At 41.3% G+C, this 25,503-nt stretch overlaps 1 protein-coding gene across 3 annotated transcripts in view; it reads right to left on the bottom strand.

Annotated features, from left to right (window-relative positions):
* Positions 1 to 25,503, bottom strand: part of LOC134586395 (DNA (cytosine-5)-methyltransferase 3A-like) — a 405,098-nt gene that overhangs the window by 234,926 nt on the left and 144,669 nt on the right. The window contains exon 1 of one of the 3 annotated variants that reach the window (XM_063441889.1): positions 2,445 to 2,512. The exons of the other annotated variants lie outside the window; for them this stretch is intronic. Within the exon in view, the coding sequence (XP_063297959.1) occupies positions 2,445 to 2,501 (57 nt within the window). The 5' untranslated portion in view covers positions 2,502 to 2,512. Of the gene's footprint in view, positions 1 to 2,444; positions 2,513 to 25,503 lie in introns of those variants that run through there. 3 annotated transcript variants of the gene reach the window in all.

The following is a 25,503-nucleotide window of genomic DNA, read 5'->3' as shown; positions in this document are numbered from 1 at the left end:
TCAAAAAGAAAGGTAATGCTATGGGGACCAAGTTTGCGCCCAGTAACGCAAATTTATTTATGGCGAATTGGGAGGAAAAACTGGATTTTATTCTCTCAGAACCAGAATAGGTGCAACACTTGGTCACCTACAGACGGTACATAGATGATATATTTTTTATTTGGAGAGGAGACAAATGACTTTTACAATACTTTTCAGAATATTTAAATGATAATACATGGGGTATCTCCCTATCTACAAATTGGAGCACACAAAAAGTTGATTTCCTAGACCTCACCATCTATATCAAAGAAGATAAACTTAAGCGAAAAACTTTTTTCAAAAAAGATGATACAAACAGCTTTATACGAACTGATAGCTGTCGTCATCAATCTTGGTTAAGGGGAATACCAAAAAGTCAGTTTCTAAGAGTATTAAGGAATTGCAGTGGTAATAAAGAGGCAAGAACAGAACGGATTGAAACACTTTAAAGTCATTTTGTAGAGAAAGGATACAAAGAAGAAGATCTAAATAGATGGGAGGATCCTAAAGTCAGAAAGAAGTCAACTGATTAAATATCAAAAAGAGTGGAGACTCAAGACTACCAATTTGCTTTTATTTGTAAGTTTAATAATTCTAGTCAGAAAATTAAAGAGATTTTTAAAAAATTCTGGCCTTCTTCAGAGGAGCTAACAATATTTTAGATGTGGTTCCTGTCTTGCCTGTAGAAGAACTGCAAGCAAAGAAGAACACATAAAATAATTTTGTACCCGTGATGGAAAAAAATACATTTTCAATCAGGGTTCTAATAACTTGTCATTCAAAGAATGTGATGTATTTACTTATTTGCAAATGTGGCTTATATTATGTTGGAAGAACAACAAGCCCAGCACATATCAGGTGGGAGGAACATATAAGAAATATTAAAGGGACACTATAGTCACCAGAACAACTACAGCTTATTGAATTTGTTCTGGTGAGTAGAATCATTACCTTCAGGCTTTTTGCTGTAAACACAGTCTTCTCAGAGAAAATGCAGTGTTTACATTACAGCCTAGTGATAACTTCACTGGCCACTCCTCAGATGGCTGTTAGAGATCTTCCTGGGTCATGGCTGCCTAAAATGCATCCAAACATTCGGTATCTCCTCCCTCTGCATGCAGACACTGAACTTTCCTCATAGAGATTCATTGATTCAATTAAGCTCTATGAGGAGATGCTGATTGGCCAGGGGTGTGTTTGAATCATGCTGGCTCTGCCCCTGATCTGCCTCCTTGTCAGCCTCCTATGGGGAAGCATTGTGATTGGATCAGACTACCACTTCTGATGATGTCAGCAGACTGCTTGTTTTTCGGAGTCTAACAGCATGCAGAGTTACAGCTTCTGGCTTGAATACAGTAAGATTTTTACTATATATACGGAGGCATGAGGGGCCCAGGGGGGGCTAGATGGTGATTTTACACTATAGGGCCAGGAATGCATGTTTGTGTTCCTGACCCTATAGTGATCCTTTAATATTAATATTAAAACCACAGTGTTCCCCTCCATTTTAAGGAATCCCATAATAAGGACCCTCATGACCTCCAGTTTCTTGTAATTGAGCAGCATTTTTCTTTCAACGCTGCACATACACAGATTAACCAGGCCAGATGAGAAACTCCACCTCCAGCACGCCATCGTGGTGACATTAGCCAACCCGGAACTAGAGCTCCGAGTGACTAATGGTAATCGTGGGCAAAACCGGCACCTGATGACAGCACGCACAGCAAAGGCCCCCTTGTGCCGCCCCTGTCCACCCTCCAGTAAGGATGAATGACATCAGCAGAGAGAACGTGACCTCGGCGATGGAAAGTAAGGTGAGTTTTAGTTACGTTTTGTTTTTTTAGTTTGGAGAGGAGGACCAGTGATGGTTCTAGTACCCTGAACACACGTCTACTAAAGTGGAAACACTCTGAAAGTCTGCTATGCTTCCAGGTCAGCTAGCGTAATTCTCACTTTAGTAACTACTCCGAGTAAGTGTTCTCCACTTACTGATTAGCCGTTTTCCCACAGACTTTCATAGAAGAGATGCTATTCCATGCGCAGCCTTTAATGACAGCGATGAAATAACATTCACTTTAATACGATTAAACTCAGCTGGGATTCTTTAACCAGCAAAACTGATTGTTAACTAGTAAACAAATACTACCAATCCCAATACAAGGCAGCATAAATCCCCACACTGTGAATCTAGCCACCAGATCTGCAGTGGTTGGTCTCGCTAGTGAGCTGAGTGCGTTCAAACTATATGGTGTCACTGAACCTCTATTTAACACTTTCACAGAGTTTGTATCTAGTATAGTGTACACATTCATCATATATCTATATACATCAATTGTAATTAATGGGTAATTATCGCTATAAATGTGGGGTCCCCCAGTCTTTGTCTAATCTCCTGTATCTGAGATCAGACCATTCTGTCTCACCCGGCCGCATCCTGGGCGTCTGTGCGGCACGTGTCCATTGGGCAGATTGTGCTGCATCCTTGTGGCTGTCTGGCACTGGCACGGAGAGACTTTCACTGCCCCCGTCCTTTTCCTTTCGTGGTGATCTCTACACGTGTTCTGCCAGATACCACGTCACTTCCCCTTATCACACAGAATGAAAGGGTACACTGGTGTTTCTCTCTGTATGATCATATCACCGTGTAATGAGTGTGTGACGGCGTGCAAGGCTGTCATAGTGAGTAAAAGTATGTCACTGAGCTTATACCTTCCAATTATCCCATCCATCTTTACTAAAAGCTCAGAATTATTACTATGTATCAGTTTATCACAGAGCTTCACAGTAATATGCAGTGTGTATGAGTGTATCACAGAGCTCCACAGTAATAAAACTCACAGTAATACGCAGTGTGTATGAGTGTATCACAGAGCTCCACAGTAATAAAACTCACAGTAATATGCAGTGTGTATGAGTGTATCACAGAGCTCCACAACAATAAAACTCACAGTAATATGCAGTGTGTATGAGGGTATCACAGAGCTCCACAGTAATAAAACTCACAGTAATACGCAGTGTGTATGAGTGTATCACAGAGCTCCACAGTAATACAACTCACAGTAACGTGCAGTGTGTTTGAAGTTATCACAGAGCTCCACAGTAATAAAACTCACAGTAATATGCAGTGTGTATGAGTGTATCACAGAGCTCCACAGTAGTAAAAGTCACAGCAATGTGCAGTTGGTATGTGTATCACTGAGCTCCACAGTCATAAAACTCCCATCAATATATTGTGGTCAAAAGTAACCATGTGGTTGGACTGACCATTGTTTGGTCCTGATTGTATATATAATAGACTGGATTTACCATTGTTTGGTCCTGATTACGTTAGTGTTTTTACTGACCAGTTTGTGTCTCTGTTTGTATTTATATATTAAAGGCTGGATTTGCCGTCATGTAGTCCTGATTGTATATCACATCGAAATGAGGTGCTTACTATCCATAATTTTAACTATGTGATCACCTTTAGATACCACAAAAAAAATCAAAAAGACCTCAAATAATGTGTTACACATCCATAAAAAACCTACATTGTTTCTTTAAGATATTACTAGAATGACAAAACCTGCACTGTTTCTTTAAGATATTACTTGGATGAGGAAACATGCACTGTTTCTTTAAGATATTACAGTACTTTGATGTAATTTTATAACATGCCAGGAGGCTTCATATTTGCATTCACTTTCTTTACTAACTCCACAGCAGCAAATAAACAAAATAAAGAGCCAATCAGAAACAGTCAGAGTGTATATAATAGAACAGATATGCGAAGCACTTCCTCTTTCTTTGCTGCTCCATCACAAGATAAGTACCACATTTGTTACTCAAGCTTGTTCAGCTATAACTGTGTTTTTTATTGATTTTCACCCCTTATTGGTGTTTTTTCCCCCTACTTACATTCAATCCTTTTATTTATATTATCTTCTTGTTCCTTTGCTGTACCTTTTCCTGTCAAATGCTTTTCACTTGTTTTTTCCCCCATTGGGGTGTTGGGGTCCGTCCCCACCCGCCCTTCCTTGCTCCCTGGGGCATCCCTGACCCTATTGTTAGGACCTGGGGCGTTTTGTTGGGGGTATTTGGGGAGGTTTACAGCATTTTTGAGGGCACTGCCATTGCCCTGGTCTCTTACGTGCGCATTTTCCGTCCGTTCGCACCGCAAAGGACATTTGTGAGTTCACTGTAGGCTTCCGCATTCGGTGGTTTTGCCAAAAGTTCGGCCCCCGACGGCCCTCTAATTTGCGTTCGCATCTAGTGTGGTTCCTTCTAACGTCCAAACTATCTCGCGAACGGCTTCTCGTTCGCGGCCCGAACATTCTGGACTTTTTCCCGCATTTTTCGTGGCTCATCTCGCGGCAGCCATTTTGGGTGCATATTTTAATTAAGGTTGGTGCTCTGCACTGTGGGGTTGGTTATTCAGTTGGGTCTTATCCCTTATTCTGGCCGGGTTGAGCCCCATTTTACATGCTGCTGAGCTTAACCTGTTGATGCAGGTCCTATTTTCCTGGGTGAGCCCCAGTGATAATTACTCCGCTCTGTTTACAGGCCTGTGGCCTACGACTACTGGTACAGATTCCCTCACCTGTCTGCTTACCTCCCCTCCTGGTCCCCAAGCCTCTACTATCCTTTGTGCCAAGGTGTTTCAGTGTCCCACTCTCCTATATTAAGTCGCCATGGAAGACTCCCAAGCGCCAGTAAACATCTAGGCTATGATTGCTGCGGCAGTAGCTGCCTCTATGGAGAAGGGATTTCCAACTGAACACGGCCCAGCTCAGTCTCATTATGTTGCAGATTCTGAAGACTCTAACTTCTCCATGGACCGCTCTCACCCACAAAAGCGCCACTGGATAAGCGAAAGCTCTAGGGCTAAAAAATCTAAGGGCAAAGCATCTGTAAGAAGGGGTAAGAAGCCGGCACAATCGGAACAGAAAGCGGTGCCTGTAATCTCCTCGGATGAGGAACATGACCTCCCTCACAAACTGTCTATCTTTCGCTCCGGGGACTGGTCACCCCAGGAACATCTGGCAAATGTTATGCATTTTTGGGTGAGAAAATCTCTCGACAAAGACGTGTGTAAATGCATGAGGTCGGAATGCCCTCACCCTACCTTAGCCGACAAAGTTGCTGCAACACCTAAATTTGACCAGCTGATGCTGCTATTTATGGCTCAGGGAGGCCGTGATCCTCAAAAAAGAGTCAAACAGGGATTCAAGGGAGTGCAGGATAAACTCATGGATTCCATTGGGCCTCTGGCCAGAGTCATATACCTAGCAAATTATGCTTATGCCAGAGCAGAGGAGTTCGATTCGGACATGGTGCGCGAATGGGCGTGCTATATCAGAGAGTGGGCACAACGGTGCTTTTGTTTTATTGGAAACACCAACGTTACCCTCTCTTCCGAGAGGCGTCAAGCAGCACTTTTCCGAATTGACACTAAGTTGGTGGATTTGGGGGCCAGGGAACTTTGCCCCCAGGCACAGGGTAGACTTTTTGGAGAGGCCTTCTTCAAGGAGCGTATTCACATGCTTGAACAAAGCTCAACATTCCATGCGGAAGGTCTTCAGAGGAAATGCTTTCAGGAGTGTTTTTCACAGGGCTGGTGGGCAAGGGGGCCGTGCCACCAGCCGCTTCTAGCCATCAGGCCACCGTTAAAGGCAACTGCAACTCTTCTTTCCCCAAACAAGAAATCGTCAAAAGGTTCAACAATCCCACGGGTTCGGACCAGTGGAAGAGGTAGCAGAGGATGTGCTCGAGCAAGGTTCACGTCCAGTAAGTCCTTTTCTTTCTACCCCTCCTCCCAATGTATAGATTGTAGGTCGCGTTTCTGCTTTTTTCCAGAACTGGGCAGACTTTTCCACAGACTCTTGGATTTTTCAGACTGTATGCAGATACTGAATAGAGTTCCCGCTCAATCGCATCCGCTCCATCCACTGCGATTAACGGCTGCCGACGCTTGACTCATCGATCTGGAACTTCGGGAACTTCACTCTAAAGGAGCCGTTCAACCGGCACTGGATACCGTAGGCTTCTTCAGCAACATAATCCTGGTCAGAAAGAAATATGGGGAATTCTGTCCGGTCATCAACCTGTGGGAATTGAACACTCTGGTCATGTACAGACACTTCAAGATGGAAGGCATTCACCTCCTACGGGACCTCCTTCAAGACTGAGATTGGTTCACTCAACTGGACCTCAAGGACGTATACCTCACTATCCCCATTCATGTCCATAGCCGTCCTTTCCTACGTTTCCTTTGGCACGGGGACGTGTGGCCTACGCCTCCCTTCGCGCTGATAGCGAGGGTTTTACACCACATCTGCCTACAACGAGTGGCGGTACTTCTCCTCGCACCGCTGGAACCTTCTGGAACTGTCCCACGGACCCTTCTCAGGAATCCGAGCGGGGAACCACATTGTATGCTTGTGGACAGCTGACTCCTCTAAGTGGCTTGGAGTGTTTCCGGGGTTCCTGGCGCACAGGAGACTTATCCCAAACGGCTAAGGACCTGCTGTGGGGCTCATGAGTGCCTGGTACAGGGATATGTTACCTCTCCACCTGTCTTAGTCCAGTTGGTGTGTGGGACGGGGCCTCGATCCCTTTATTTACGCAATCCTAAACTTCCTATCCTCTTTTTTACTCTGGGAAGTCTTACCGGACTATTAATGTAGTCCATTCAGCCATGTCAGCTGCCCATGTCCCATCACAAGGGACGACGGTGGGCCAGGACCCTTTGGTTTGTCGATTACTCAGCGGAATTCGACTACGGCGTACACCGGTCCCTAAATATACCCAACTCTGGAACGTTAGTATTGTCCTCCGGTTTTTACACGAATGGCCAGCAAATGATAAACTCTGATTGTGTCACCTCACGGTGAAGTTTACTACCCTTCTCTGCTTGGACTCTTTTCGGAGAGTTTCGGATGTTCGTGCTTTCGATGTGGATACGTTTTCCTTCTCTCCCGAAGGAGTTACCTTTCGGGTTTCCCATCGCACATAATCGGACTCGGTCTCAGTTTTCCATCCCTTTTTCCCTGCTGACCCACAACTCTGTGTTGTCGCAGCGCTTCATTTCTACGTTGAGGCTACTGCGACGCTATGGCCCTCTACATCGCGTCAGTTACTCAACACATATATTCGCCCTCATGGCTTAGTTTAGGTCACTACCTGGATTGCAGGATAAAACTTACCAGGAAAGGTTAAAGGATCTTAACATGTATAGCTTGGAGGAAAGACGAGACAGGGGAGATATGATAGAAACATTTAAATACATAAAGGGAATCAACACAGTAAAGGAGGAGACTATATTTAAAAGAAGAAAAACTACCACAACAAGAGGATATAGTCTTAAATTAGAGGGTCAAAGGTTTAAAAATAATATCAGGAAGTATTACTTTACTGAGAGGGTAGTGGATGCATGGAATAGCCTTCCAGCTGAAGTGGTAGAGGATAATACAGTAAAGGAGTTTAAGCATGCGTGGGATAGGCATAAGGCTATCCTAACTATAAGATAAGGCCAGGGACTAATGAAAGTATTTAGAAAACTGGGCAGACTAGATGGGCCGAATGGTTCTTATCTGCCGTCACATTCTATGTTTCTATCCGTTACCTTAGCCAGGAGGGTTCACTGGCTCCTGTTGTTAGCCGGAAATGACCCCGGTTTGAGGCACGGGGTTGGCGGTCTACTCTGCCTTCTCAGCGGGTGCTTCTTTGGCCGACAATCTTCAAGCTGCAGATTGGACACGAGCATCTACTTTTCGTACTTTCTACTTTCGACCGCCATTGAACGCAGCCTTTTCTTTTCTCTCTCAGCGTTTTAGCCTTGTGTCATGTTATAAAATTTAAGATTATGCTAGCTTTAGTGTACCTATAATTTTAATAATGACAGGAGGCGAATATTTCCCACCCTACTTCACAGTTCTTCCCACCCTTAAGTCTGACAGTATCATGTAGTATATTATATTTATATACAATGCACACTCCACTGCTATCAGAACAAGCTGTACACTCTTTAAAAGGGTAAACAACATATAAATAAATTTAATTACACTTAATATGTTTTAAAGCTATTTAAAAATGTCTCTCTGTGTTATATTTCGTCACAATAATATTTAAATATCAGTTGTTGGACTGACCTGAACCTAATTAAATATATTGTCAGCTTTCTGACCTGGCCCTAATTGTATATATTAGTGTATGGATTGACCATCGTTCTTCCCTAATTGTATATATTAGTGGATGGATTGACCATTGTTTAGCCCTAATTGTATATATTAGTGGATGGATTGACCATCGTTTGGTCCTGATTGTATGTATTCGTGGTTGGATTGACCATTGTTTGTTGTTTGGTCCTGATTGTATGTATTAATGGTTGGACTGACTATTGTTTGGTCCTGATTGTATACATAAGTGGATGGATTGACCATTGATTGGTCCTGATTGTATATATTAGTGGATGGATTGACCATTGATTGGTCCTGATTGTATATATTAGTGGCTGGACTGAACTTGTTTGGTCCTGATTGTATATATTAGTGGTTGGACTGAGGGTTGTTTGGTCCTTATTGTATATATTAGTGGATGGACTGACCATCGTTTGGTCCTAATTGTATATATTAGTGGATGGATTGATCATCGTTTGGTCCTAATTGTATATATTAGTGGATGGATTGACCATTGATTGGTCCTGATTGTATATATTAGCGGTTTGACTGAGGGTTGTTTGGTCCTTATTGTATATATTAGTGGATGGATTGACCATTGTTTGGCCCTAATTGTATATATTAGTGGATGGATTGACCATTGTTTTGTCCTGATTGTATATATTAGTGGATGGATTGATTATCATTTGGTCCTGATTGTATATATTAGCGGTTGGACTGGCCATCGTTTGGCCCTAATTGTATATATTAGTGGATGGATTGATCATCACTTGGTCCTGATTTTATATATTAGTGGATGGATTGACCATTGATTGGTCCTGATTGTATATATTAGTGTTTGGACTGACCTCGTTTGGTCCTGATTGTATATATTAGCGGTTGGACTGACCATCGTTTGGTCCTGATTGTATATATTAGTGGATAGACTGATCATTGAATGGTCCTAATTTTTTACATTAGTGCATTGATTGACCATCGTTTGGTCCTAGTTGTATTTATTAGTGGTTAGACTGGCGATTGTTTGGTCCTAATTGTATATATTAGTGGATGGATTGACCATCATTTGGTCCTAATTGTATATATCAGTGGTTAGAGTGACCATTGTTTGGTCCTGATTGTATATATTTGTGGATGTGTTGACCATCATTTGTTCCTGATTGTATATATTAGTGGTTAGACTGACCATAGTTTAGTCTTCAATGTTTATATTAATAGATGGTTTGATTATCATTTGGTCCTGATTGTATATATGAGTGTATGGACTGACCATCATTTGGCCCTGATTGTATATGTTAGTGGCTGGACAGACCATCATTTGGTCCCGATTGTATATATTTGTGGATGGATTGACCATAGTTTGTTCCTGATTGTATATATTAGTGGATGGAATGACCGTTGATTGGTCCTAATTTTATATATTAGTGGATGAATTGACCATCATTTGGTCCTAATTGTATATATTAGCGGTTAGACTGACCATCGTTTGGTCCAGATTGTATATATTAGTGGTTGAACTGACCATTATTTGGTCCTGATTGTATATAGGTGTGGATGGATTGACCATTGTTTGTTCCTAATTGTATATATTCGTGGATGGATTGACTATTTTTTGGTCCTGACTGTATGTATTAGTGGATGGACTGACCATCGTGTGGCCCTGATTGTATATATTAGTGGTTGGACTAATCATTGTTTGGTCCTGATTGTATATATTAGTGGTTAGACTGACCATCGTTTGGTCCAGATTGTATATATTAGTGGTTGAACTGACCATTATTTGGTCCTGATTGTATATATGTGTGGATGGATTGACCATTGTTTGTTCCTAATTGTATATATTCGTGGATGGATTGACCATTTTTTGGTCCTGACTGTATGTATTAGTGCAGGGGTAGGCAACCTACGGCACTAGTGCCATGCACGGCACTCGAGGTGTCTTTCCACGGCACTCAAGGCTGCTAGAGCCAAACAGGGTCTGGCCTATCAGGAGTCTCAGTGAAACTTCAGAGATCTGCTAATACAAAGAGGTAGTGAAGGACAATCCTCAATTTATGCATTGCAGCGCGTAGACGAAGTGATCTCAGATCACTTCCTCCCAGCACTTGTGAATGGAAATCCACACTGTAGTAGAGCAGCCCACAGCTGATGTTGCAGCTCCTGTCCTTGACCTGTACCTGCCCAGGCTGGTCCCCACTGGAACCCAGGGAAGCCACCCACACTGCTAGATAAACACAGACCTGCAGAATAAGCCTCCCCTCATACAAATAATACGAACAGCCCACACACAAACATACACACAATCCCCACAAACGCAACTCCACTAACAATCTACATACATGCACACAATTCCACATGCAGCCTCTCACATGCAAAACCCCAAACAGCCCCCATCCACTACCTAACACACAATGTGACATATCCACCCACACACAATTCCACAAGCAGCCCTCATACACAGCCCACATCATATGTATCATACACGATACCATAAACTACTAATGAACATATACAATATAATAGTTCATATACGCACAAATACAACGATACAAACCAATTACAGTATAAATAACAAGCAGAAAACGGCAGCACACACACCTCAATTTAAAAAAATAGGATCGGCAGGGCCGTTTGAAGGAATTTGGGGGCCCCAAGCAAAATGAACATGGAGGCGCTCATCATCTCCCCTTCTCCTCAGCCCCCTCCCTGTGTTCTCCTCATCTCCCCTTCTCCTCACCCCCCCTCCCTGTGTTCTCCTCATCTCCCCTTCTCCTCACCCCCCCTCCCTGTGTTCTCCTCATCTCCCCTTCTCCTCACCCCCCCTCCCTGTGTTCTCCTCATCTCCCCTTCTCCACCCCCCCTCCCTGTGTTCTCCTCATCTATCCTTCTCCTCACCCCCCCTGTGTTCTCCTCATCTCCCCTTCTCCTCACCCCCTCCCTGTGTTCTCCTCATCTCCCCTTCTCCTCACCTCCCCCCTCCCTGTGTTCTCCTAATCTCCTCAACCCCCTGTATTCTTCTTACCCCTCCCAGTGTTCTTCCTACTCCTTCCCCCCTCCCCATGTTCTTCTTACTCCCCTCCCACCCCCGTGTCCTTCTTACTCCTCTTCCACCCTCCCTGTGTACTTCTTATTCCCCTCCCCCCTGTGTGCTTCTTACTCCCCTCCCCTGTGTCCTTTTTACTCCCCTCCCCTGTGTCCTTTTTACTCCCCTCCCCTGTGTCCTTTTTACTCCCCTCCCCTGTGTCCTTTTTACTCCCCTCCCCTGTGTCCTTTTTACTCCCCTCCCCTGTGTCCTTTTTACTCCCCTCCCCTGCGTCCTTTTTACTCCCCTCCCCTGTATCCTTTTTACTCCCCTCCCCCCGTATCCTTCTTACTCCCCTCCCCCCGTATCCTTCTTACTCCCCCTCCCTATGTTCTTCTCACCTCCCCTTCCCTGTAGCATGGCCAAGCTCAGGGTGCACTTCCTGTCAGTCCGGCCGGGAACAGGAAACTGAATCTTCTGTACCGTGTGGTACCCGGCCGGACTGACAGGGAAGGGGAGGTGACGAGAGAGGCAGTGCTGCAGCCGCCTGAGGCTCTCTATAGAGCACTCAGGCGGATGAAGCCTTATAGGAAGCGCCGGCCCTGCTTGGGGGCCCAGGCCAGCTCGTGGCCCCAAGCAATTGCTTGGTTAGCTTGCCTGGTAGCGACGGGCCTGAGGATCGGCACGCTACGGGACATCACAATCCTATATCGGCACAGTGCTGCTAAAAGGTTGCCTACCCCTGTATTAGTGGATGGACTGACCATCGTGTGGCCCTGATTGTATATATTAGTGGTTGGACTAATCATTGTTTGGTCCTGATTGTATATATTAGTGGATGGACTGACCATCATGTGGCCCTGATTGTATATATCAGTAGTTGGACTGATCATTGTTTGGTCCTGATTGTATATTTTAGTGGTTGGACTGACCATTGTTTGGTCCTGATAGTGGATGGTCTGACGATCATTTTGTTTTCATTTTGTAGGAATAATTGTTTATTTTCTACCATAATATGTCTGACAATTTTATATATATTAGTGGCTAGAGTGACCATTCTTTGATCTTGATTATTTATATACATATGAGTGGTTGACCATTATGTAAATGTGGATAATTTGAGGTGACTGCGTCTCTGGAATGAGATAATGCTAAACGTGTCACTGTGCCATCAGGATGGAGAAGACACGCAGCCTACTATAAGAAATGCGCTGGGGCAATGACTCTTGTATTTGCTTGATCCAGAATAGCTGAGCGGCTCAAGGCAGCTCTGTGCGAGCCGAGGCTGCAATGAATGCTGGGAATTAGCCAACAAGAGTCTAATGAAATTACATCATGGCATGTGGAGCCAGCAGAAATATCTCAGACACTGTGCAATTATATCAGCTAAATTTAAACTCTGCTCTGCACTCGGACACGGCATTAACTGGATTTTAACCCATTCACAACCTTGAGAGATAATTCCCTTCCCAAGTGTCAGGATTACAAGTTGATCCAGCATGCAGTCACACCTAGGACTAAGGATAACGTATAACCGGACCTTAGAATGGCCAGACTTAACGTCTCCAAGAATAGTCAGAATACTTGCCGAAGTCAGAGACACAGAATCCGACACAAAGATGAGAGCCAAAAGTCAAGGATACCAGATATCAGGGAAGTCAAAACTAAGCCAAAGCCAAAAACCAGAAAATCAAGATCAGGATATCAGGATATTTTGAAAATTGGGCAGACTAGATGGGCCGAATGGTTCTTCTCTGCCGTCACATTCTATGTTACATATAGGAACACACTCTCGGATAACCATAGGGCAATGGGCAAGAGGACAATTGGGTTTAAATACCCCTCCTCTGGATTTGATTGGCCACGACCGGCCTTTGACCCCAAAAGTAATTACCAGGTTTCCATGTGCATGATTGCTGCTCTGCACAACTTTTCCTGTCAAGACAGTAAATGCCATTAACCACATTTTTATGTGTGGATGAATATGTGACACCACGTCACTGAATTAAAAAGCTTCCACAAGTACCTTCCAACTGAGGGTCCTCCAGACATGGCCACCAGGCTAGGCTGAACCTGTCTGCTTCTTCCAAAGCCAAAGGGCAATTTCATTCGCCATTCAGCCTCACTCAGGATGATAATTTTATTTATTCATACAAAATGTACATTAAAGCACACTTTTCACAACAGAAAGTTAATTTGTGTCAAGTGGCTGGTTTTAAACGAAAATACTCTTATCTGTCTCGAACAAGACATACTGGTGGCCAACACTACTGTATTACGGTATACAAGTAACATGGGTAAAATAAGGAAACGGAAAAAGTGAAGAGAGGACCATTCCTGTGACATAATCTTTGTCCATCGTTAAACGAATATGGATACGCAGTAAGCATAGCAGTGTTTCTATTAAGACGTGCTGCAGTCGTGATACAATAATTGTCTGTGCTCGTCTATGTAAAGATTCCCCCAAAAAATACATCCCTGGGCGCCAGGTGGGGCAAAATAGGAAAGTGACCTAAATATAGTTATTTATTTTTCAAATGTTCTATAAGCACAGGTGTAAAATACACCGTATTGAACTGCAATTCTCTGGCGATAGCTGTCCTGTAAGAAAAGATGCAAACTGAAAATAGAAAGTTGCAAATAAAGGAAAATAAAGTTCCAAATCAGAGAATAAAGACTTGCAAATGTTACTTCACAAATCTCTATCCATTCAGTATAAAAATATCGCCGAGTGGATCATATTTATAGTGCGATATTGCCCCAATGTTTTCCAGTATATTAAATATGGCTGCAGATCAAGTCATTATTGCCTTTAGTCTGAACATATCTCACATCTTAATTCTAGAGATGTTGAAATCCAAAATGACTAAATATGTAGAACACAAGTCCTGGATCAGAAGCCCAATGATTATCCCATAACGCGTAGGTTTGCACAAATCATTTCATCAAAGTAACAACGCGCTGGCTAAATATGAAAAGAAATCACAGTTTAGTAGATATGACTCCAATTAAAACATGCATGCATTTAATTCTGCATTTTTTTTTATTGGAGTATATCTAATAACAGTTTGTAAAAGCTGCTTGTCTGCTGTCTTTGAAAGCCATCCCCTTCTAGGCCCACCCAGACTTTCTGTGGCTGTCCAATCACAGGCTTCCCAATGTAGCTCAATGAGAAGTGTTTGCAAGGTAACAGGACCGGTTGTAAGAAGGTTAACTTATAAAAGTGACAATTTCTACTTCTACTTTTTTGCTTTTGAGGTCTGGAGTGTCCCTTTGCAATGTAATAGACTCAGTCCTTTATTTCGGACACTGTAACACACTGCCATTTCTGAGAAACAGAGATGTTTACATTGGTCCGGAATCACGCCTCTAGTGTCTGTGATACTGGGAGGCTCCAAAGGCACTAACGCCTTAACATGGCGCCATTACTCCTCCCTAGAGATGCGCTGGATACAGAAAGTCCATCCAATGGGGAGCACTGAATTAATGGAGTCCGTCAATAGCCATGTACGTAACCCACGTCTCGTGTTATCTATGAGATGCATTGGACTGCACATGTACCTCCCTCTACTGTACCTGTACCTCCCTCTACTGTAATGTAACCTGTAAAGTGCTGAGTACACCTGTTAGCGCTATATAAATAAAATATACATACACTGTATACCTACTGCACTTACTGTATCTCCCTCTACTGTAATGTAACCTGTAAAGTGCTGAGTACACCTGTTAGAGCTATATAAATATAATATACATACACTGTATACCTACTGTACTTACTGTACCTCCCTCTACTGTAATGTAACCTGTAAAGTGCTGAGTACACCTGTTAGCGCTATATAAATAAACTATACATACACTGTATACCTACTGCACTTACTGTACCTCCCTCTACTGTAATGTAACCTGTAAAGTGCTGAGTACACCTGTTAGCGCTATATAAATATAATATACATACACTGTATACCTACTGCACTTACTGTACCTCCCTCTACTGTAATGTAACCTGTAAAGTGCTGAGTACACCTGTTAGCGCTATATAAATACAATATACATACACTGTATACCTACTGCCCTTACTGTGCCTCCCTCTACTGTAATGTAACCTGTAAAGTGCTGAGTACACCTGTTAGCGCTATATAAATACAATATACATACACTGTATACCTACTGCACTTACTGTACCTCCCTCTACTGTAATGTAACCTGTAAAGTGCTGAGTACACCTGTTAGCGCTATATAAATACAATATACATACACTGTATACCTACTGCACTTACTGTACCTCCCTCTGCTGTAATGTAACCTGTAAAGTACTATATAAATAAAATATACATACACTGTATACCTACTGCACTTACTGTACCTCCCTCTACTGTAATGTAACCTGTAAAGTGCTGAGTACACCTGTTAGCGCTATATAAATAAACTATACATACACTGTATACCTACTGCACTTACTGTACCTCCCTCTGCTGTAATGTAACCTGTAAAGTACTATATAAATAAAATATACATACACTGTATACCTACTGCACTTACTGTGCCTCCCTCTGCTGTAATGTAACCTGTAAAGTGCTGAGTGCACCTGTTAGTGCTATATAAATACAATATACATACACTGTATACCTACTGCACTTACTGTACCTCCCTCTACTGTAATGTAACCTGTAAAGTGCTGAGTACACCTGTTAGCGCTATATAAATAAACTATACATACACTGTATACCTACTGCACTTACTGTACCTCCCTCTGCTGTAATGTAACCTGTAAAGTACTATATAAATAAAATATACATACACTGTATACCTACTGCACTTACTGTGCCTCCCTCTGCTGTAATGTAACCTGTAAAGTGCTGAGTGCACCTGTTAGTGCTATATAAATACAATATACATACACTGTATACCTACTGCACTTACTGTACCTCCCTCTGCTGTAATGTAACCTGTAAAGTGCTGAGTACACCTGTTAGCGCTATATAAATAAAATATACATACACTGTATACCTACTGTACTTACTGTACCTCCCTCTGCTGTAATGTAACCTGTAAAGTGCTGAGTGCACCTGTTAGCGCTATATAAATAAAATATACATACACTGTATACCTACTGCACTTACTGTACCTCCCTCTACTGTAATGTAACCTGTAAAGTGCTGAGTACACCTGTTAGCGCTATATAAATATAATATACATACACTGTATACCTACTGTACTTACTGTACCTCCCTCTGCTGTAATGTAACCTGTAAAGTGCTGAGTGCACCTGTTAGTGCTATATAAATACAATATACATACACTGTATACCTACTGCACTTACTGTACCTCCCTCTGCTGTAATGTAACCTGTAAAGTGCTGAGTACACCTGTTAGCGCTATATAAATAAAATATACATACACTGTATACCTACTGCACTTACTGTACCTCCCTCTACTGTAATGTAACCTGTAAAGTGCTGAGTGCACCTGTTAGCGCTATATAAATACAATATACATACACTGTATACCTACTGTACTTACTGTACCTCCCTCTGCTGTTATGTAACCTGTAAAGTGCTGAGTGCACCTGTTAGTGCTATATAAATACAATATACATACACTGTATACCTACTGCACTTACTGTACCCCCCTCTGCTGTAATGTAACCTGTAAAGTGCTGAGTACACCTGTTAGAGCTATATAAATACAATATACATACACTGTATACCTATTGCACTTACTGTACCTCCCTCTGCTGTAATGTAACCTGTAAAGTGCTGAGTACACCTGTTAGCGCTATATAAATAAAATATACACACACTGTATACCTACTGCACTTACTGTACCTCCCTCTACTGTAATGTAACCTGTAAAGTGCTGAGTACACCTGTTAGCGCTATATAAATATAATATACATACACGGTATACCTACTGCACTTACTGTACCTCCCTCTACTGTAATGTAACCTGTAAAGTGCTGAGTACACCTGTTAGCGCTATATAAATAAAATACACATACACTGTATACCTACTGCACTTACTGTACCTCCCTCTACTGTAATGTAACCTGTAAAGTGCTGAGTACACCTGTTAGCGCTATATAAATAAAATATACATACACTGTATACCTACTGCCCTTACTGTGCCTCCCTCTACTGTAATGTAACCTGTAAAGTGCTGAGTACACCTGTTAGCGCTATATAAATAAAATATACATACACTGTATACCTACTGCACTTACTGTGCCTCCCCCTACTGTAATGTAACCTGTAAAGTGCTGAGTACACCTGTTAGCACTATATAAATAAAATATACATACACTGTATACCTACAGCACTTACTGTACCTCCCTCTACTGTAATGTAACCTGTAAAGTGCTGAGTACACCTGTTAGAGCTATATAAATAAAATATACATACACTGTATACCTACTGCACTTACTGTACCTCCCTCTACTGTAATGTAACCTGTAAAGTGCTGAGTACACCTGTTAGTGCTATATAAATAAAATATACATACACTGTATACCTACTGCACTTACTGTACCTCCCACTACTGTAATGTAACCTGTAAAGTGCCGAGTACACCTGTTAGAGCTATATAAATAAAATACACATACACTGTATACCTACTGCACTTACTGTACCTCCCTCTACTGTAATGTAACCTGTAAAGTGCACCTGTTAGCGCTATGTAAATAAAATATATATACACAAGTACACCTGTAGCGAAATATAAATAGCAAATAAATCTCTCTTTTTGATTGCCGATGTTTCGTGATACCGTACAGAAATCCACTTTAGTAACTGGCAGTCTGGTGATCAGTGGGTTAATTTGGGTGATATTGGGACAGGTCGGTGTTTACTAGGAGGGTAGAGCAGCCGCTCTCTGTACAGGATGGGAGAGGACAGAAATAGAAGCATTTCCTTTCAGGCGTACAGATTTCGAGTTGTCCTTGTGTGACTGCGTGATGCTGGGGATCACATGACACCAATCAAACAGGCCGCTCTGTAACAATGGCTCATGTGACGGATCCTTGTTACTCTGCGTTTATTGATTTCCAGGAAGACACAACAATCTTTTCTCTTATAAAACACAGTACGCCTGTAAAACCATAGATTTCATGGACGAATTGAAGCTCATCATGTAGTATACACCTAATGCTCCGTGCAATCCACATATAAATCATATATTAGTAATTACAGCACAGGGTTCATGTAAACAGATTGTATATCTGATAATAATTTGACTTCATGTTACAAAATATATTGGTATCTGTAGCGGAGAGCTGATTTCCCACAGCTTAACTCCACCAATATATCCAGAGGATGCAGGAACAAGTAATAAATCCAAGAGAGTATCCACCACAATCAGTAATAAAATCCAATAATATCCCATCACCTTTCCCAATCACTGGACGACACACAGTATCAGGAGCAGAACTGAAATTTAATGGCAACATTCCTGCTTTAATGGGATTCTCCCATGCACCATAATTAGTACAGTAACCAATCACATAGACGTCCCCTCCCACACATCTCCTCCCCTTAGATTAACAGTTAACCCAATTATACAGTGCATACTTTTCCCCACTTCTTAGATGTTCCCCAAATATGTGAGATACACCTTTAACCCCTTAAGGACACATGACATGTATGACATGTCATGATTCCCTTTTATTCCAGAAGTTTGGTCCTTACGGGGTTAAATATGGTAGCCCTGATCTGGGTGAGAAACATATCCAAAAATCACCCAGCTCAGACCAGGGGTTCGGGAGTTAGAGGAAGGTAAAGTTTTGACCGACCGCATGGGTAAAGTAGCCGAAAATAGTTCCATGAAATCTGGCCCTGCAGTCGGTCTCAATTCGTGCCCCAAAAGTCCCAAAGGGCTATACCATCCATAGTTAAGTTGGTAACCGGATGAATCCCCTAGTTCGTGGGATTCATCCTACCGAACGACTACCGTTCGTGCGTTTTCATCAGTGTTTTCTGAAGCCCTGGAGGTCTTAGCGGTGTTAGGCTATTCGAGTGTCTGTTTTGAGTTCCAGACACTCGACGACCAAACACCGCTGTTCGCGGGTTTAAGATGGCCGCCGCCACCACGTGTTCGGCTGCCGAAATGGCGGCCACCCAGGGAATATAGCAGCGTGTTCGTATGTGCAAGGGAATATGAAAAGCAAGCAGGGAGGTAAATTGCATCTATTCTTCACATCAGGGTGGTCCGGTTGTTCGGTACTTTGTTCGTATGGTGAATTTAGTCGTTCACATGCAAGCTGGTATATCCTTATACCGAATAAAGTCTGGCCACATATAGTTACATGTAATTCTGTGTACTCCAGGCACAGGAAAACCTCTGCAGTGCCAACAATAAAATAAATAGATGGGACAGCCAAAAAAGGGGTTCTGCTACAGTATCTTATCTCAGAACATGTGAATATCAGATTACATGGTATAACACACAGCTATCTGGACTTAGAACGTGGGGATATCAGATTACACATTATAACACACAGTTATCTGGATTTAGAACGTGGGGATATCAGATTACACATTATAACACAGTTATCTGACCTTAGAACGTGGGAATATCAGATTACACATTATAACACACAGTTATCTGACCTTAGAACGTGGGAATATCAGATTACACATTATAACACACATTTAACTGGATTTAGAACATGGGGATATCAGATTACACATTTTAACACAAAGTTATCTGACCTTAGAACGTGGGGATATCAGATTACACATTATAACACACAGTTATCTGGATTTAGAACGTGGAAATATCGGATTACACATAATAACACACAGTTATCTGAACTTAGAACGTGGGGATATCAGATTACACATTATAACACACAGCTATCTGACCTTAGAACGTGGGGATATCAGATTACACATTATAACACACAGTTATCTGACCTTAGAACGTGGGGATATCAGATTACACATTATAACACACATTTAACTGGATTTAGAACATGGGGATATCAGGTTACACATTATAACACACAGCTATCTGACCTTATGACGTGGGAATATCACATTACACATTTTAACACACAGTTGTGGGGATATCAGATTACACATTATAACACATAGTTATCTGGATTTAGAACATGGGGATATCAGATTACACAATATAACACACAGCTATCTGGATTTAGAACATGGAAATATCAGATTACACATTATAACACACAGTTATCTGACCTTAGAACGTGGGGATATCAGATTACACATTATAACACACAGTTATCTGGATTTAGAACGTGGGAATATCAGATTACACATTATAACACACAGTTATCTGACCTTAGAACGTGGGGATATCAGATTACACATTATAACACACAGCTATCTGACCTTAGAACGTGGGAATATCAGGTTACACATTATAACACACAGCTATCTGGATTTAGCATGTGGGAATATCAGATTACACATTATAACACACAGCTATCTGACCTTAGAACGTGGGGATGTCAGATTACATATTATAACACACAGCTATCTGGATTTAGAACATGGGGATATCAGATTACACATTATAACACACAGTTATCTGACCTTAGAACGTGGGAATATCAGATTACACATTATAACACACAGTTATCTGACCTTAGAACGTGGGGATATCAGATTACACATTATAACACACAGTTATCTGACCTTAGAACATGGGGATATCAGATTACACATTATAACACACAGCTATCTGACCTTAGAACGTGGGGATATCAGATTACACATTATAACACACAGTTATCTGACCTTAGAACGTGGGAATATCAGATTACACATTATAACACACAGTTATCTGACCTTAGAACGTGGGGATATCAGATTACACATTATAACACACAGCTATCTGGATTTAGAACATGGAAATATCAGATTACACATTATAACACACAGTTATCTGACCTTAGAACGTGGGGATATCAGATTACACATTATAACACACAGTTATCTGGATTTAGAACGTGGGAATATCAGATTACACATTATAACACACAGTTATCTGACCTTAGAACGTGGGGATATCAGATTACACATTATAACACACAGCTATCTGACCTTAGAACGTGGGAATATCAGGTTACACATTATAACACACAGCTATCTGGATTTAGCATGTGGGAATATCAGATTACACATTATAACACACAGCTATCTGACCTTAGAACGTGGGGATGTCAGATTACATATTATAACACACAGCTATCTGGATTTAGAACATGGGGATATCAGATTACACATTATAACACACAGTTATCTGACCTTAGAACGTGGGAATATCAGATTACACATTATAACACACAGTTATCTGACCTTAGAACGTGGGGATATCAGATTACACATTATAACACACAGTTATCTGACCTTAGAACATGGGGATATCAGATTACACATTATAACACACAGTTATCTGACCTTAGAACGTGGGGATATCAGATTACACATTATAACACATAGCTATCTGGATTTAGAACATGGAAATATCAGATTACACATTATAACACACAGTTATCTGACCTTAGAACGTGGGAATATCAGATTACACATTATAACACACAGCTATCTGGATTTAGAACATGGAAATATCAGATTACACATTATAACACACAGTTATCTGACCTTAGAACGTGGGGATATCAGATTACACATTATAACACACAGCTATCTGACCTTATGACGTGGGAATATCAGATTACACATTATAACACACAGTTATCTGACCTTAGAACGTGGGGATATCAGATTACACATTATAACACACAGTTATCTGACCTTAGAAGTGGGGATATCAGATTACACATTATAACACACAGCTATCTGACCTTATGACGTGGGAATATCAGATTACACATTATAACACACAGTTATCTGACCTTAGAACGTGGGAATATCAGGTTACACATTATAACACACAGTTATCTGACCTTAGAACGTGGGGATATCAGATTACACATTATAACACACAGCTATCTGACCTTATGACGTGGGAATATCAGATTACACATTATAACACACAGTTATCTGACCTTAGAACGTGGGAATATCAGGTTACACATTATAACACACAGCTATCTGGATTTAGCATGTGGGAATATCAGATTACACATTATAACACACAGCTATCTGACCTTATGACGTGGGAATATCAGATTACACATAATAACACACAGTTATCTGACCTTAGAACGTGGGGATGTCAGATTACACATTATAACACACAGTTATCTGACCTTAGAACGTGGGGATATCAGATTACACATTATAACACATAGTTATCTGACCTTAGAACGTGGGGATATCAGATTACACATTATAACACACAGTTATCTGACCTTAGAACGTGGGAATATCAGATTACACATTATAACACAGTTATCTGACCTTAGAACGTGGGGATATCAGATTACACATTATAACACACAGTTATCTGACCTTAGAACGTGGGGATATCAGATTACACATTATAACACACAGTTATCTGGATTTAGAACGTGGGAATATCAGATTACACATTATAACACACAGTTATCTGACCTTAGAACGTGGGGATATCAGATTACACATTATAACACACAGTTATCTGACCTTAGAACGTGGGAATATCAGATTACACATTATAACACACAGTTATCTGACCTTAGAACGTGGGGATATCAGATTACACATTATAACACACAGTTATCTGGATTTAGAACGTGGGAATATCAGATTACACATTATAACACACAGTTATCTGACCTTAGAACGTGGGGATATCAGATTACACATTATAACACACAGTTATCTGGATTTAGAACATGGAAATATCAGATTACACATTATAACACACAGTTATCTGACCTTAGAACGTGGGGATATCAGATTACACATTATAACACACAGTTATCTGGATTTAGAACGTGGGAATATCAGATTACACATTATAACACACAGTTATCTGACCTTAGAACGTGGGGATATCAGATTACACATTATAACACACAGTTATCTGGATTTAGAACATGGAAATATCAGATTACACATTATAACACACAGTTATCTGACCTTAGAACGTGGGGATATCAGATTACACATTATAACACACAGTTATCTGGATTTAGAACGTGGGAATATCAGATTACACATTATAACACACAGTTATCTGACCTTAGAACGTGGGGATATCAGATTACACATTATAACACACAGTTATCTGGATTTAGAACATGGAAATATCAGATTACACATTATAACACACAGTTATCTGACCTTAGAACATGGGGATATCAGATTACACATTATAACACACAGCTATCTGGACTTAGAACGTGGGGATGTCAGATTACACATTATAACACACAGTTATCTGGATTTAGAACGTGGGAATATCAGATTAGATGTTATCTGACCTTAAATACCAGTGATTATCAGATGACATTACACAATGTGCAGTTATAAGAGTTTAGTTTGTGTACATAGATCACAAGTATCATTTCCCCACCATAATTAACATTGAAAAAGACAGGTAACACAAGGCAACTGTCTGCTGAATAATTACAGTTGTTCCCAGGTGTGTTTTACTGGCTATGAATAAATCATGCATTGCATATTTTATATCGCCCCCGGTCCTCATCATAACCTACTGTTAGGAGTAACTCTGTCTCCTCGTGCATTTAATGACTCCTCCAGATAGCTGTCTGAACATATTGCTGCTAATTGTTCCACTGTCCAGATGACAGTGGACCAAAATATCAGGTGTAAGACCCCCGGTGATCGATTTGAACAGTGGCCAGGCTGTTCTGAGATATTGTAGGTGACTTACTAATAATTTAAAAACTAAAATATAATTTAGAAGAAGAACAATGTATCTTATTTACACAGACACATTTCTAAACACAGTTATTGTAGTTTAAAGATTACTGGGAGTATTATTTCTGTGGAGCTCTGTTATACACTCAGACACATTACTGGGAGTATTATTACTGTGGAGCTCTGTTATACACTCAGTCACATTACTGGGAGTATTATTACTGTGGAGCTCTGTTACACACTCAGACACATTACTGGGAGTATTATTGCTGTGGAGCTCTGTTATACACTCAGACACATTACTGGGAGTGTTATTGCTGTGGAGCTCCGTTATACACTCAGACACATTACTGGGAGTATTATTGCTGTGGAGCTCTGTTATACACTCAGACACATTACTGGGAGTATTATTGCTGTGGAGCTCTGTTATACACTCAGACACATTACTGGGAGTATTATTGCTGGGGAGCTCTGTTATATACTCAGACACATTACTGTGAGTATTATTACTTTGGAGCTCTGTTATACACTCAGACCCATTACTGGGAGTATTATTGGTGTGGAGCTCTGTTATACACTCAGACACATTACTGGGAGTATTATTGGTGTGGAGCTCTGTTATACACTCAGACACATTACTGGGAGTATTATTGCTGTGGAGCTCTGTCATACACTTAGACACATTACTGGGAGTAGTATTGCTGTGGAGCTCTGTTATACACTCAGACACATTACTGGAAGTATTATTGCTGTGGAGCTCTGTTATACACTCAGACACATTACTGGGAGTATTATTGCTGTGGAGCTCTGTTATACACTCAGTCACATTACTGGGAGTATTATCGCTGTGGAGCTCTGTTATACACTCAGACACATTACTGGGAGTATTATTGCTGTTGAGCTCTGTTATACACTCAGACACATTACTGGGAGTATTATCGCTGTGGAGCTCTGTTATACACCCAGACACATTACTGGGAGTATTATTGCTACCCTCCTTCCCTTATCTCCATATATCCACATAAAGCTACCCTCCTTCCCGTATCTCCATATATCCAGATAAAGCTACCCTCCTCCTCTTATCTCCATATATCCACATAAATCTACCCTCCTTATTTTATCTCCATATACCCACATAAAGCTACCCTCCTCCTCTTATCTCCATCTATCCACATAAAGCTACCCACCGCCTCTTATCTCCATATATCCACATAAAGCTACCTTCCTCCTCTTATCTCCATATATCCACATAAAGCTACCCTCCTCCTATCTCCATATATCCACATAAAGCTACCCTCCTTCTCATATCTCCATATATCCACATAAAGCTACCCTCCTTCCTTTATCTCCATATATCCACATAAAGCTACCCTCCTCCTCTTATCTCCATATATCCACATAAAGCTACCCTCCTCCTCCTATCTCCATATATCCACATAAAGCTACCCACCGCCTCTTATCTCCATATATCCACATAAAGCTACCCTCCTCCTATCTCCATATACCCACATAA

The sequence above is a fragment of the Pelobates fuscus genome, chromosome 2 (genome assembly GCF_036172605.1).
Source record: "Pelobates fuscus isolate aPelFus1 chromosome 2, aPelFus1.pri, whole genome shotgun sequence".
Classification (NCBI taxonomy): Eukaryota; Metazoa; Chordata; class Amphibia; order Anura; family Pelobatidae; genus Pelobates; species Pelobates fuscus.
This window is presented reverse-complemented; position numbering and strand designations above follow the sequence as displayed.